At 40.4% G+C, this 14,997-nt stretch overlaps 1 protein-coding gene across 2 annotated transcripts in view; it reads right to left on the bottom strand.

The window, feature by feature from the left end:
* Positions 1 to 14,997, bottom strand: part of kcnh1a (potassium voltage-gated channel, subfamily H (eag-related), member 1a) — a 42,439-nt gene that overhangs the window by 17,039 nt on the left and 10,403 nt on the right. For both annotated transcript variants that reach the window (XM_069712211.1, XM_069712212.1), the window contains 6 exons: positions 14,474 to 14,580; positions 13,971 to 14,099; positions 12,197 to 12,315; positions 11,405 to 11,797; positions 3,893 to 4,050; positions 308 to 579 (listed from right to left, as the gene is read on the bottom strand). In XM_069712211.1, the coding sequence (XP_069568312.1) occupies positions 308 to 579; positions 3,893 to 4,050; positions 11,405 to 11,797; positions 12,197 to 12,315; positions 13,971 to 14,099; positions 14,474 to 14,580 (1,178 nt within the window). The remainder of the gene's footprint in view (positions 1 to 307; positions 580 to 3,892; positions 4,051 to 11,404; positions 11,798 to 12,196; positions 12,316 to 13,970; positions 14,100 to 14,473; positions 14,581 to 14,997) is intronic.

Below are 14,997 nucleotides of genomic sequence, written 5' to 3'. Positions count from 1 at the left end.
TCAGACAGTAAAAGCACCACTGAGGACACAGGTTTATGTTAATGTAAATTCAAAAAAAGATTACAGTCGGGAGTTCTGGAAGTAAAAAATATTCAACCTGAGCAGCATACTCGGTTACGGTTACAGGAGAGTTAGAAATATTGCTCAGCTAATCATCTGTAAAGTTCTATTTTCGGAACTTCGATGGCTTTATTCAAAATTCATTTATTCACCTAACTCAGTGGATTGTAGTTTAAAGAGCATAGCTGAACATCTCATGTATCATGTATCCGTGACATTAAAGAGAAGATAAATCGCCCCCACTCACATCCAATCATCATCATGGCCACGGCAAAGATTTTCTCCCCGTCTGTCGTCGGGGCGATGTTCCCGAAGCCGATGCTCGTCAGGCTGGTCATGGTGAAGTACAAGGAAGTGATGTAGACGGAGTCCTTGTTGGGCCCTCCCTCCCACTTCCCTGAGCCGCTGGCGTTGAAGCGGTACGGCCTGCCCACCGTCTCGGCCAGGATGTAAAGCCAGCTGTCCATTCGCACGATGTTGGTTTCCTCGTCGATAACCTCATAATCACCGATGCTGTACCTGAGGTGAAAATAATCAGGCACCGATTAAACATTGCGTTTCACACTTTATGATTGATTATTAGACTGCAGGGGTGAACAGTTGCAGTGAAGAACTGAAAATTAAATCAAGTCTAAATCAACACTAAATCCAATTGACATAAAAAGCCTCTTTTTGACATTCAGTGGTGAAATCTGTTCCTGAGAAGGCAGCGACCTCTGAATGTGACATATGTCTACATTGAATTGACGCAGCAGCTCAAGTTCATGTCATACATGGAGAGAGTTCTCGGTGTCAGCACATTATGTCCTTATAAACAGACTCTACTGGTCTTTAAAACCTGTCAGCTATCGCTACATGTAACAAGCCAGCCGGTTAGGTCAGTCATCATCCGGTGATTATCACCACACTCGAGCTGGGAAGGACGCGACCCGCAGCGAGAAGGAGTGGATAATATGTGCCGTGGTAGATTGTAGAGCTGAAGCAGGGTTGTTCTCTGCCTCACTGGTGACCGTTTAACACGGTAAGAGAAATGGCTGCACCTGAACTATTTTATGGGCAAGCTGAGGCAAGAGGAGCGAACAATACTTTTAAACCTGACTAGTTTTACTGGAATATGTGTAACGCCGAGTCCATTCATGAACAATGACTATTATAAATGAATAGAAGTCATACATTTATGATTATTGAACATGAATAATTGACATAGACACAACTATCATGTTATATCAACATTTCTTTTTAGCTTTGGTGAGGCTCTGCCGACTCTGAGCACACATCACTGGATTTCTATCAAACATATCAGTCCGCTTTGGGCCTATTTTTTGATTCTCTAGTGTACAAGTGAAGAGAAATCCCCACTGACAGCTGCTTAAAGTTCACAGAACTCCTGCTGTTTACATGTTGTGAACTATTTAATGGTGTCTGTAATGATTCATCAGGCTCCCTTGTGTCACTGAGCGGTTTCTGGCTCCAAAAATCCACACCAAAAAAAATAAAATCATTGAATCCATATATAAAAATATTGCAGATATATTCCCGCTGAGCCAACACGAAAACTATTTTCATCCAGTAAGATATCCAGCTGTTTGACTTTCCCAATGACAATGCTAACATGATGAAGGCCGTCTCAATTCGAGTACTTACACTTTGCTTTTTTGAGTGTACAAGTGCGTTCATACCGATAAGTAGGGAAACATGTCGTGCACTACATGAGTACCTGGACAACAGAAAAAAAAAAAGTTGTTTGAAGCACTGCTAAATGGTCTCTATGTTGGCTACGCAGCAGGAGGGGAGGACGACCGGCCGATTCAAACTGCTGAACTTGGCGGCAGACGAAGCTTCAGCTGCACCGCACTATAACTACAAGTGTTTATTTTGAAACCAAGTATGTGAATGTTTACTGTGTACGTGTGCGACTGTCGAAGTTCACGCAATACACAAGTAAGTGTACCAACATGTGAGTGTACTGGAAATCTGTGAATTGAGATGCAGCCGACGTCGAGCGGGTATAGCGAGGTTGATAAGAATGTCGAGTGTGTAGGGTCCACGGATCACCAAATATATTACAATTCATGATAGATTTTACATTTTTAAATTTAATTTATTCCATCCAATTGTTTAGCAATTTTCTCTTAAACTCAAAATTGACAACTTCATGGCGCAACAAGAAAACTCAAAGGAACAATGACAGTAATTGTCGAGACATTTTACAGGATAAGTGGAGAAAAAGTCACCTGACTGAGTTTGGCATTTACATGTAAAACCTTTGAGATACCTGGATGCTTGCAGAAAGCCTCAAAGATGAAACAAAATCTTCAGAATATAAATTAGATGAATCTGGTGATGCAACAAAAACTGTTTACTTTCCTTGTTGTTTTCAATCCTCATTTCTGTTTTGGCTTTCCTTCATTACAGGATGCATGTCTCTAAGCTGTAAGCATGTTTTCCCTCACCCGACTGTATCATTTGAATAATTCATATACAGCCCAGAGGACGTTAAACTCACCAGCATTTTGATTGTACACCAGGTTGATGATTTTCTGCGGTTCATATGGTGCTGCAACCTCCTCTGTTTGTTTTTGTGTGAAAAAAAACCAACCAAAAAACCAGACAGCTGCAAGGAGAAAGGGAGGCTGCTGCCGCTGTTGCTGCTGCTGCTGCCATCCGAGTTGATGATGGTTTAACTTTTGTCGAGCCAACGACTCGGCTCGACGTGTGACCATGGCAACCACAGAAACCACACTGAGGGGAACGATACAGGAGCTATTTTTACTGGTATCGCAGTCTGGTTTTTGGAGCAACACCAGTTTCTTTCATTCAAGTTTGACCGCTGTCTAGACCAGTAGATAATATTTATGACGTTTGTTAGTCTCCCTTTAAAATCTTATACATTAATATATGTAATTATAAATCCTGTAGTTGGACATCATAATAAAGTTTATGTTTTCTTTTAATTATGGATATCGGAAAAAGACTGAACTGGGTGTGTGCATGGAAATGTATAAATATTTATATACTGTAAGTGATCATTTTGGATTGCTGAAAAAATACTATAAACATAAAAGGAAACCTGCACATGAAAAATTTGTGTTCATCATCAACTATCAACCTTAATCTCTCTGTTTTTATATGCATGAAGGACTTCCAACTTGTCATGCCATCAGCATCAGTATCTCTGTGTGTGTGTGTGTGTGTGTGTGTGTGTGTGTGTGTGTGTGTGTGTGTGTGTGTGTGTGTGTGTGTGTGTGTGTGTGTGTGTGTGTGTGTGTGCGTGTGTGTGTGTGTGTGCGTGTGCGTGTGTAGGCAGTCTCATAAACATGATAAATCAAGCACAACACATGATGGAAACCTAATGCTTCCATCACACTTGCCCCCTGTAGAGTAGATGATCTGATTCGACTTTGGAGGCCCTTTGCTCCATAAATTTGCATATTAATGAGAGAAAAACTAATTCTCTCATTAATACTATAACTCTTTCTGGCTTTAAGATACGAAAAACATACCGATTTAATGCATGAAAACAAGCGTGTTGACAAAAAAAAGGGAACTGCTAATTAACACACTAATTAGCTTAATCAATGACCTCATTTATATTAATTGACTGTGCTATTAATGCATCACACTGATGGCTGAATATAGCAGTCGATCAGAGTGTGTTATGTAATTTATATGCGCAAGTACAGTAACTCCGGGTCTATCTAATTTTATTCCCTGCTTGTCATTTGCATGGATGTTAATTAAATCCTGATTGGAGTGCAGAGTACTCTGTGGAAGAGAAAAGTTTGGGGAATAGGTGGAGACTGTTCAGTGCTATCTGGTGACGTGAACGTACCAAATACAGGCCAGCCAGTGAGCGGCCAGCCCAAAAACACACACCAGCAGCACCAGCACAGCCGCCCCGTACTCGATGTAGTGATCCAGTTTACGGGCGACCCGACCCAGACGGAGGAGCCGGACCACCTTCAGAGAGCTGAACAGACTGCTGATCCCCTAAAACCGGATGAAAGAGGAGAGACGTAGAAGGAGAGGCAAGAGATTAGAAACATTATTTAATGGGGATAAAAAGTAGCACTCATAAAGTTGAAATTAAGTTTCGCTTTTGTGAATGCTACACCGAACACCTGAAAGTGTATTTATAACACCAAAAAATGTGCTGCTCTAATACATAGTATACCTTTTTTAACATTTAATACACATTATAACATTACATTGTACTTGTGTGCAGCTATAAGGACATTTAGGTGTTTATGAATGTGCAGTATTTGTCCGCAATAATAACTACCAATGTTTTAAGAGCTAATTTATATCATCATACCGACAATATTGTCATTCATTTTGTGTTAATAATGCAGTTATAGTTTCTGAAAAATAAATGAATAATCACTTATATCGGCTAACAACTGCATATTGTACTACAATCCATTCATTACATGTTTATATATTGCTTATAAATGCTGTTTATACATATTACTGTGCTATTGTTATATATATATATATATATATATATATATATTTAAAGTATGATTCTAGTTTTTTGTTTTAGTTCAGTTGCTGGTAAAAAAAATTATTTTATTATTTTATTTTCTTATCCACCTCTGTGTGTTTTTACACTTTGTGATTCATGAGTGATGTGGCATCAGTAAAGCTGCAGTTTGGGAGTAATAAAGTGCTCGCTGGGTAAAATAGCTTTTCATGTCAGAAAACAAACCTCAGTAACAATAATCTTCCCCTAAAAAAATCTTTAACTCTTTACTTATCTTATCTAATATATAAAAGTAGCAGTGAAATTTACTGTGAACATAATACTAATAAATAAACTCGGACATCCAGATAAGACATTAAAAAAAACTCTGTGAAACATTATTTCAGAGCACTGGGAGAAAAAAAAAGCATTTTAAAGAATCAATATGAACGTGTACGAACCACAACATAACAGCAAACACAGAATACAGAAAGACGACGAGAAAAATGTATAGATTCTTAAACACGATCCTGAACAGCCTGATGAAAGTTTACAACTTTTATCAGTTGCATAACCAGCAGCTAAATGTCTACTCAGCTCAATTGTTCACTAAAACACCCACTCTGATTCAAACAGACAACTGCAATCCCATCAGTCTGCTTTGCAGTTGCAATGCTGGTGGTATTCTGTGTGCGCTTGTGTGAGTGTGTGCGTGCGAGTGTGTGCTGGCAGGGGTATTGATTTTGCTAATGTGCTGTGGTCTGCAATGCGAGTACAACTGCAGCGCTCGCTGCCACTTGATCTGATCTAGCTGCCTGCCAGACACCTCAGATTCAGCTTCTCTGAAATCCCTTTACAGCTCTCTGAGCTCCGACACAATTCAATTATCAGGGCAATCTTGCTGTTGAGGTCTGCAGCAAACTCTGCAAATACAAGTTGGAAGAAAAGTTCACCAGTGAATGGGTGTAAAAGAGGTTTAAATAAAAGAATGGTTGGGAGTTGACAGTATGGTGCTTTTACCTTTTTGCCAAGATGCTATTATGGGACTCACGTTTGTGCACTAAATTAGCTTAGCTCAGCATAAAGAAAGGTGGAAACAGTTACAGAATATACATAGCAGCTCTTTAAAAGTTCATCAATTAAAACAGCGTGTCTTGTTTGTTGTTGGGGGCTGTACTGTTAATGAAGATGAGACAGCTGCTTGTGTTTTTGATGGAGCTGACTTTTATTGAGATTGAAGACAACATGATGGAATAACTCTCAGCAGTCGTCTCCTTTTCACTAACAAAGGCTCAGTGAATAAAGAAGATAGAGCTCATACTCGTTAAATATTTTACAAAGGAATATGTTAAAGATATCGTTTTTAAAGTTCCTCTTCTGGCGTTGATTAAAACCCTAAAACTCATCTCAGTTCATCAACATTATATATTTAAAAGATCTTTCCAAGAAAAAAAAAAAATCCCTTAATGCCTTGAAGTGGCCGAGTTGTGACTGTACATCTTTGCCTTCATTAAATATGCACAACTCTATGAATATGCCATCTCCACCCGCCCCTCCACTACTCACCTGCGGTTTGAGCTGCCTGCTCGATGATATGGAAAGCCCAGATTTGTAACATCTAAAACCCTGACTGTCTGAATCTGTGTTTTGAGGCTGTCAGTGGTACACTGCAGATGCAAAGTGGATGTGGACAGACTGCTTTTTTTGAACAGGAGCAATCACCGTGTTAAAATTTTTATTTATGTTAGACAGTGGTCTTTAAAACTTCCTGAAAAATAAATTCTATCTCTCCTGGGAAGCAAAGTTTGAACAGCAGTTGCTCTATTATGTATTACTAGCAACCTTTTATCATTTAAAGTTTCATTTTTTATTATCCCTTTGCGCTGTATTTACAAAGTTTAGGTCATCAGACCTTCATCAGGTAGGTCACTAATGAATTCTGCCCAATGAGGGTCTGTATTTGAATCAAAAACACTGTAAATAAAATCAATGCAAGATATCAAAGGTGTTCACAGTAAAATGCAGCTGGCAGCAATGATTACAACTCCAAAATTATGATGAAAATCTCAGCCTGTGACACCCAAAAAGGTTCAATTAGCTAAATAAGAAAACCAAGAATACATGGTTAAAGATGGCCAATAAAAAGAAGAGATTCTTACAATACACGGCACATTCTGTTCAAAACTCCCATATTAGAGCACATTTTCAAAGCCAGGACGACTTATATTTGGAAATTTCAGCTGTAATCAGTTCTAACTGTCACATTAGTTCTGATGTGAGGACTGAATCCTCTCTCATGATGCTTTAAAGATGCTGATGTTCATTTCCAAAATATTGTAGGAGGCGATCCCGGCGATAAAAAGCTGTGGCAGGAAAAACAACAAGCAACTCATATCTCAGCTTGTTTTCTCTGACATCTATTTCATGCGTTGATGCGCCTGCTGTCGTACTCTCATCGAGCACTACAGCTGAAATGTTTGTGTGAGGGTGAATGTCACGGGAAATGTGGAGAGCGAGCGACTGTTATTATTGTTGAAGCCTGATGTAGAGTTTATGTAACGTGTTTGTCAAGTGTGCATGTGCGTCTACAGGTAAAATAAATAAAACACAAATTCATTATCATATTCTAATCAAACTGAAGCCTACTTGAGTGACAGCTCGGTGGTTCCAATTCTTCCCATCGCGTCCCATGCATGAATACAGGCAGAAGAGGAAGAAGGGCGTGAGGGGGGGAGGAGGGCCATGCAAACAGAATGGAGGGATGGAAAAAAAACAAAAACAAAAATGAAGCACAAGTAAGAGAAAAGACACTTGATCATTAGTAAGCGATGAAAAAAAACAAAACACATGGCAAAATCAATATTCAATAATCAAACAAAATGAAACATAAAAGAACATCTCGTCTTTGTTGTAAAGCGAGTGCGTAGTGGCTAAAGCGTGCACTGAAAGCTTTATCACTCTGAAGCACGACGGGCTTCATGTATTGTGGGTTATCAGTCATTGAAATCATCAGACTCAAGGTGACATACGGCGCTTTTAGGCTGCCAAGAATAACTTTGACAGCCGCTCCCTGTTAATGATCCTCCCTTCCCTATTTGGAAACCTGTTTGGGAAAACAGCCATCAAAGTTATTCATGTCAGTCGTTAAGGTCTGTAGCAGCGGCAAGACGTTTCGGCGCCGGCTTAATAACGCAGGCAATTGTTTACTCGCTCTCATTTACCCCTGCAACGGATGGCCTCAAAGCAATCTGGAACAAATTGGAGTTGCTGAATTGTTGCAGAGGCACGGCGGAAGACGATCCTGGAAGTGTGGTCACAGCTCTGATGTCCATTTACAGCCTCCATAACCATATCACATTCGATCCTCACTGTACATGAAGCCAAAGCATAATGCTGCACCGTCAAGCAAACAGCTGCAACTAAAAATGACTGTCATGAGTGTAGAGGCGTTTTGCTTTTTTGTTTTTTCAGTGAACTGATCACTGTTAAGTCTGTAACAGAGAAGAGGAAAGCACACCAGTGTTGAAGAGGTGCTGACTACGACGAAAACAGTTATGACGGGACAGTCCTCTTCAGAGTACGCAGTGATAAAAACACAGAAGACGACTCATTGTGAAACGTCAGTTTTTGAATATTTTTGCGTCATGGCTGCAAGTGTACAGTGATATTTCCTTCAATTCTTTGCTGTTAAATTCATAAAATATGTGTAGAAAATTGTGAGAAATGTTCATCACAATTTCCCAAAAGACCAAAGGGACACCTGTCCTGGCTCCACCCGACTATTGCACACAGCCAGCTACTCTAAATGACGGACCAATCAGTGACCAGTGGGTGTGGCTAAGTGTGTGACGACCTTAAAGTAGTTCCACAGCAGCGTTTCAGGGCAGAAAAAAGTGATATATGGTGGTCAATGCTGATTGGTTAAAGGCTCCAATAGTTTTAAAATTAAGTCAAGGTCTAGGCCCATTAGGATGCAACAAGAGGAAACAGTCCCCACTGAAGCTTGGCCAGACCCACTGATTCACACGGTGAATTTGGGTATGGTAACAACAGGCTGGATGATAAGCTGCAAAAGGACAAAACTATGATATCGTTTTTATGTCACATGTCCTGAGTGCAACAAACTAACATGGCGATACCAGACCCAAATTGACTGCACAAATAAATGACCAAAACCTCGAGTTAAGTTTGAAACGATGGGCGCAGCCGGTCAGCACTAAACACCAAGTGTGCCGAAACTCTACTGCAAATACATTTAGAAAAAGACGCTTGACTATAATGTCATCGCACTAAACCACCGACACTGGTGGCTGATTGGTCCTCCCCTAAGAGTGGCTGAGGGAACATTAATGCAAACAAGTGTTCCAGACTATAATCACGTAATCAGGTTACAACAAATTATATTGTTTCAGGTGCAGAGATATTACCTGCCACTTGCGCAACACGAGTCTTTACACACATGTTCAACAACCGAGAGTTGTACAGGCAGCTGCTCGAAAGAAACAAAACAAAGGAAGAGGCACAGAATGGCACCTGCAAGTACGCAGCCAAGCAGCGAGCGCACAAAGCAGCCACCACGTGACCAGAGAGAAAGTTTCTGCTTGGTGAGCGCTGGACGGGAAACACACTCTCTCAGGTTAACTCTGATCTCAAAGTTGAGTTCTGCTCGTACAAATCGACCTGACTTTTGACAAATTGGGGGCGGAAACTGATAGTGTAGGGGGCATAGCACATATTTCTGCTAATGTTGTACCTCAAGGAAACACATAATGTGCGAATGAATGTAAACATAATGTAAACATAACCTGGCTGTTTACAAAAATCTCCAACGCGCACCTGTAATCAACAAATCAACGGGGGACTCTGCTGAAGATCGTGTAGCAGGTGCCCTAACCACTCATGTATGGGGACGCGCATCGTGAGGTCCGATGGACATCTTTAAATTTATCATTTTGTCCATCTAACAGTCCAAAATGCAAAAGATTTTCAGTTTACTATCAAACATTAGAAAGGAAACCAGCAAAAATGAACATTTTGAAGGTGGAACCAGAGAACTGGCGACATCTTTGCTTAAAAAATGAGAGTCAATTATGGAAATTGTTGCCAATTTGATGACTAATTTCAGATTTCAAACAGCCTGTGTTCATCATAGTGACAAAAAAAAAAAAAAGGTCTCCAAAAGGGAACAGTGCTGCTCTTTAATGTGTTTTTAACAGGTTTTCTCAGACAACAAACACAAGCTATTCAGAGAGTTTGGTTCTGTTTTGTTCTTCTTCCTGATACTGCTCACAAGTTCGACACGAGCTCCACCCTTTAAACCACATAAGGCTGTTGTTTTTCCCTCCTGCTGACCTCTGACTGCTTCTGCTCTGGCCTCTTGAACTTGTCAGCGTTTAGGATGCTGAAGCATTGAAAGACTAGAAAGGGCCAAAACGCTGGACCTGCAAATACGACTCCGAGCTCGCTGTCCACCGACGAGCTTTACCACTGCATTTCATATTACTGTGTACTGCGTGTGCTGCCCGACGGTTCCCTAGAGCCGACATGCACTGGGCTGCTCGCTGCGTGACACGCTGCGCTGTTAAGTGCTATCACAGCATTTTACACACCAACGTTGCCGCATACACACACACACACACACACACACACACATCATGAGACGTGACACATTAAACCACGCGCAGCCACACACAATGATGCATTGACATAATGAAAACCGGCAAATGCAGAAGCCCGTGGCTCCATTTAATCAATGTGTATGACTGTGTCTGCTGGAAAAAAACAACAGTGATCTCCAGGAACTGGACCAGATTCAGAAGCTGTGGTCACAACCATGAAGATAATTTAAATCACAGCCAGAGGACTGACCAAAGACAGACAGACTATCAGGAAACCTTCATTCACCACCATATACCCGAATTTATTCACATACATACCACATGAAAAGATGTTAAATCTGCAATACATCCAGTTACATCTCTAAGCACTTGTCTGGTAAAATATTAAGTAAGCTTTTGTTCAAACCACATGTTTCCCCTGATTCAGGCCCTTTTGTCAGCTGTCATAAGGTGTTAATGGTTTTAGGGCATCATTCGCACAGCAGAGCGCTGGAGAAGTGCCCCAGTTTAACAACATAACGCTCTTTCCCCAATTAAAATGTGCCAATTATCTCAAGATCCTGTGATGGCTCTCCAGCAAACACTCATCACACTGGAAGAACATTTATAAATTCACAAACAAGCATGTTATTATGCCATTCGTTCAAACTTGTTTTTTCACTGTTGCTGCCCAAAATAACAACCAATGACAACTTGATCAACAGCGGTTATTAAATGTGGTGCCTGGAAACCTAACAGCCTGTCAGTCACCTTAGAAAACATAATTTTTATAACTTTGCTCCAATTTAGAGGCAAAAAACAGCCACTATTTGCTATTGACTTCCTGCTGATTGATTTGTTTGTACAGTTTCCATTTTATGTCCGGCTGTTATTGTTCACACCAGTGAATGTGGCTGTCTGATTATCCTGAATATAATTTGGAATAATGAGCTTGTTGTGTCAAGTGAACAACTTCACAATGCACTTACCACCTCTACTTGCCAAATTTAACTTGCCTGTGACTTCTTTCTGTTCCTTAACAATTTGACACAAAACTTGATGTGTGCTCTCTGCCCAGGTTTCCGGTCCAGTCATCACAAAACCTTTTCCTCATTAAAGACAAACAGCAACTGGTCACATTTGAGCAGCGGGAACGAGCAGACGTTTTTGCATTTTGGCATTGAAGTTTGAAGATTACCAAAACCAAATCTGAAGAATTTCCTTTTGCTCAACTGTCTTATTAATCAACTAATCATTTCAGCTCTATTTACAATGTCACACTTACCTCATCGACATTCTCGAAAGCGTTGATGACGTCGTACGGCAGGCAGGACAGCAGGTCGATAACAAACCAGGTCTTCAGGTAGTTCATTCGAATGAGTTTGGGATCCGAGATGACCTCGCCAGCGGGTCCCACGAACGTGGTGTGGAAGTTCAAAACGATGTCCACCAGGAAGATGACGTCCACGATGCTGTCCACCACCAGCCACGTCACGTTGTTCTGCTTCATCTTGAAGGAGACGTTGTAGGGCACCATGATGGCGGTGTAGAAGGTGAGGATGAGGATGACCCAGTCCCACGTGGTCTTGAAGAGGCAGTAGTGCAGGATGATGTGAGGAGGGGTTTTGGGGGTCTCCTGCTTATACTGAGGTAGGATATCTGAGCCGAGCTGCAGTACCTGCCAAAACAAAGTGTGTCATGACAAAACACAAAGATACAGCTGGAGGCCAAAAATACTGCAGTTTAGGATTTAAATTACGTCATCCTGATGGTGACTAGAGCTCAGCCTCTCATAAAAAGTGGTGTAAGTCTTTTTTGTTGGCCTGAAATAAAAAAAAAAATTCCCCTGTTCACAATTTCTCTGTGTCTAAACTTTGTACACAGCATTCAAGTTTTTTATTAAACTTCAGCTTTCCCAACGTTTAACGTTTAATGTTGCACCCTAAGCAAAGCAAAGTAAAGCAAAGCAAAGTGATAGTTTCTATAATTAACATGATAATTTCTTCCGAATGTACCACTGTTTAATCTATTTTAGCTGAACAAAATCCGATATGAAAATCACATGAATAACCATTACCTCAGCCAGGCGGGAGTGCTTGTGGACATTCTCTCCTTTGTGAACCGTGGGCTGCAGCTGTTGTAAGACTCCTCTGCTGCTTGTTAGAGCTCGAGTGAGTCGAGCAAACTTTCCCCAGCCTGAGGATTACATACACATACAGTATGCGCAATCTTTAAAATGATCATGTTTCCTGGTACTGTATAATTCCTGGGGCTACAGCAAGTTTTCCCAGCATGTAAGTATCAGGGTCTAAAAATGCCTTTTTCAGGATTAAATAATTGCTAATTATGCTCATCAAACCTCGATTATTGTAGATCATGCAGGGTATCATCGGCCTAAACAAGCCCCAGGTTTGTATTTTGATGTGTTTGCAATATCTGACTGATTTTATCTGGAAGATTTGGTCATGTAGAGCTGAAAAAGATCAATTTCAGAAACACATTTTCAAGGTCTCTGACACAAATTGGCCAGCAGACTCATGTGAGCCAAATAAGCCTTTAGCAAGGACGTGTTTTGTCTGGGTTTAAAAAAATAATAATAATTTTGTCTTTTTAACTAAAGCAAACTGAAGAACATTTAACTGTCTGGTACTGATTCACAAAAAACTGTAAAATATATTATCTAACCACGAAATAAAAAATTACTGAATCAATTTGGCATTGTGCTCCTAAAAAAACTGTCCGAATCATGATAGACAGGATCAAAAGCAGATATCATCAAAACCTGGGACACACATCAAAACTTAATCACAGACAGTTCGGTTACAGATGTGTGTGTGCTGAACTAGTAGTAATTTTTACCAGGAACCAGACATCATTTGAGTTGGAGGAGACCAAAAACAGAGCTGCAAGGAGAGTCAGCATTGGACTTATGTTCACCCGGTGGATAAAAAAACATGACTCCAAAAGAATGACAATGCTGTTCTGTCTTTGCTGGAAGTGCAAACAGGCAAGTATTTGCTAATAATTGTTTAAAAAGGTGTTAATAGGTCAATGTTGTGTTAACAGCCTGTTTCTGCTGACCCCATGTGGCCAAAAAATCATGTAAATTTAAACTATTGTCAAGATTAAACAGTGATTGTGGTGATGGTTGAAAGAAACAAAACTGTTGCTGGTGTGCATTGAGGTGCATCGATCCATCACGACCTCCTCCTTAACTGCTGTAGTAGTCCATCGTATCACTTTTAATTTGCCACTGAATACTGTACAAATGTGCCCTATGGTCTACTGCATTTTTTGTGAAAGTCCAGTCTACACTCTACTCAGACAGCAGAAACCTCTGCTTGTTACTGTTGCCTGTCTCAAGTCTTCATTAAAGTCCTACTTGTTGCTGCTCATACCTGGAGTAAAATCTGTTTCATTATAATTGAACATCCCTGTTTTTATCTCTATTGCTCGTATGTAGTTGCCCTCCTGCACTAATTCATGCTCTATTTTGGCTGTCTTCAACAGTTATACAGTCCAATTTTTTTCATTTTTGTGTTGTGTGCAGATAACCATCATGACGGGGTGCGTATTTGACTGACTGGGTGCTGTCCGGAGCAAATGCACAATGGATAGGGTTGAATGGTGATGGCTGGCAGACTAATTTTACCTCTATCTCGGGATGAAAAGTTGTAGATCACACATGCCTGTCACGCATTGTGAAAAAAACAAATTAACGTGGTTTTACTGGGCCATTTGACACCCAAGTACGGATGTAAATTAATTTTTCCTCTTCTAGTATCTCTGATGTAGGCATCCTGTTTGATAAAAGGCATGAAGTTGAACAAATCAAATTTGTGGACTCTAACCTTTTGAAGAGTCATCTTCAATTGGCTGTTTAAAGGCTGTGATGTCGCTGAATGTGCAAAGAAACAGGACCACTTTCTCTTGTTCGTTTCGAATGGGAGCAATCTTCACAAAAAACCAAACGGGCGTCCCTGGAAGTACAAAAAGAACAACACATATTTAGCTGCTTCACCTTATTTTTAGAGGAAATGACTCAGAGTGTGCATACTGTATGGCAGGAATTTCGATTGCATAATGTAAACTGAGATGTTCTGGACTTTGTTTTCCTGCACAGGTGCAAGCACAGCAAGGTTACAACTGCAAGTCCAAACAAACACAACACCACATTTTCTTTTTAGGAGGATTTTTCTGGTCTGTCGCTCAACCAATTAGCACATTTGTAGAGAGGTAGAAATGTTCTGCCTTTGAACTATGCTGTATGTTACACTGGCTCTGAATACATTTCATGACAAGAGAAGAGAAGTTCACTTTTTTCTCTTTCCTCACATGTGGCGCCGCGACTTACTGTTCTTCTTGTACATCAGTATTTCAAACGAATTCATCTCATAATTTTCGAATGTTAGTCGCACTTTTTCCATCGTGTCCTTGACCGTGAGCTCCCCGTACATGAAGCTGGAAAACACAAAGGGAAATGACAATTTGAATATTTAATGGACAGCACTACATTGAGCAAGCATGCTCATTCTTGCACTAAAGAGAGGTGAGGGAAGGCTTGAATGTGTGAGTATCTTAATGTGTATTCCCTGGCGAAAATAGATTATAGGATTTCGTGCTGTTTGTTCAGTCAGACATTAATTTAAGAGTTACACCTAAATTGTGCAGACCAGGGTGTATCAAATATAGAGTACAAGTTGATTAAAACGATGATGAGCCCGAAAGCATAAACAAAGACAGGTCTCTAATTGGCCAAATGTAAAGTACCTCTCAAAAACAAATTATACCTGAAGATGGGTCAAGCAACCATGAACACTTTTAACGACGCTGCAGAGACATTCATCTCACTTTACTTATTACTGCCACCCTCAGTAG

The sequence above is a fragment of the Brachyistius frenatus genome, unplaced genomic scaffold (assembly GCF_029030835.1).
Source record: "Brachyistius frenatus isolate BFR_SWC_R1_liver_20210118 unplaced genomic scaffold, ASM2903083v1 Contig_108, whole genome shotgun sequence".
In the NCBI taxonomy this organism is placed as follows: domain Eukaryota; kingdom Metazoa; phylum Chordata; class Actinopteri; family Embiotocidae; genus Brachyistius; species Brachyistius frenatus.
Note: the sequence above shows the minus strand (reverse complement) of the source record. Positions and strands in the feature narration are given on the sequence as shown.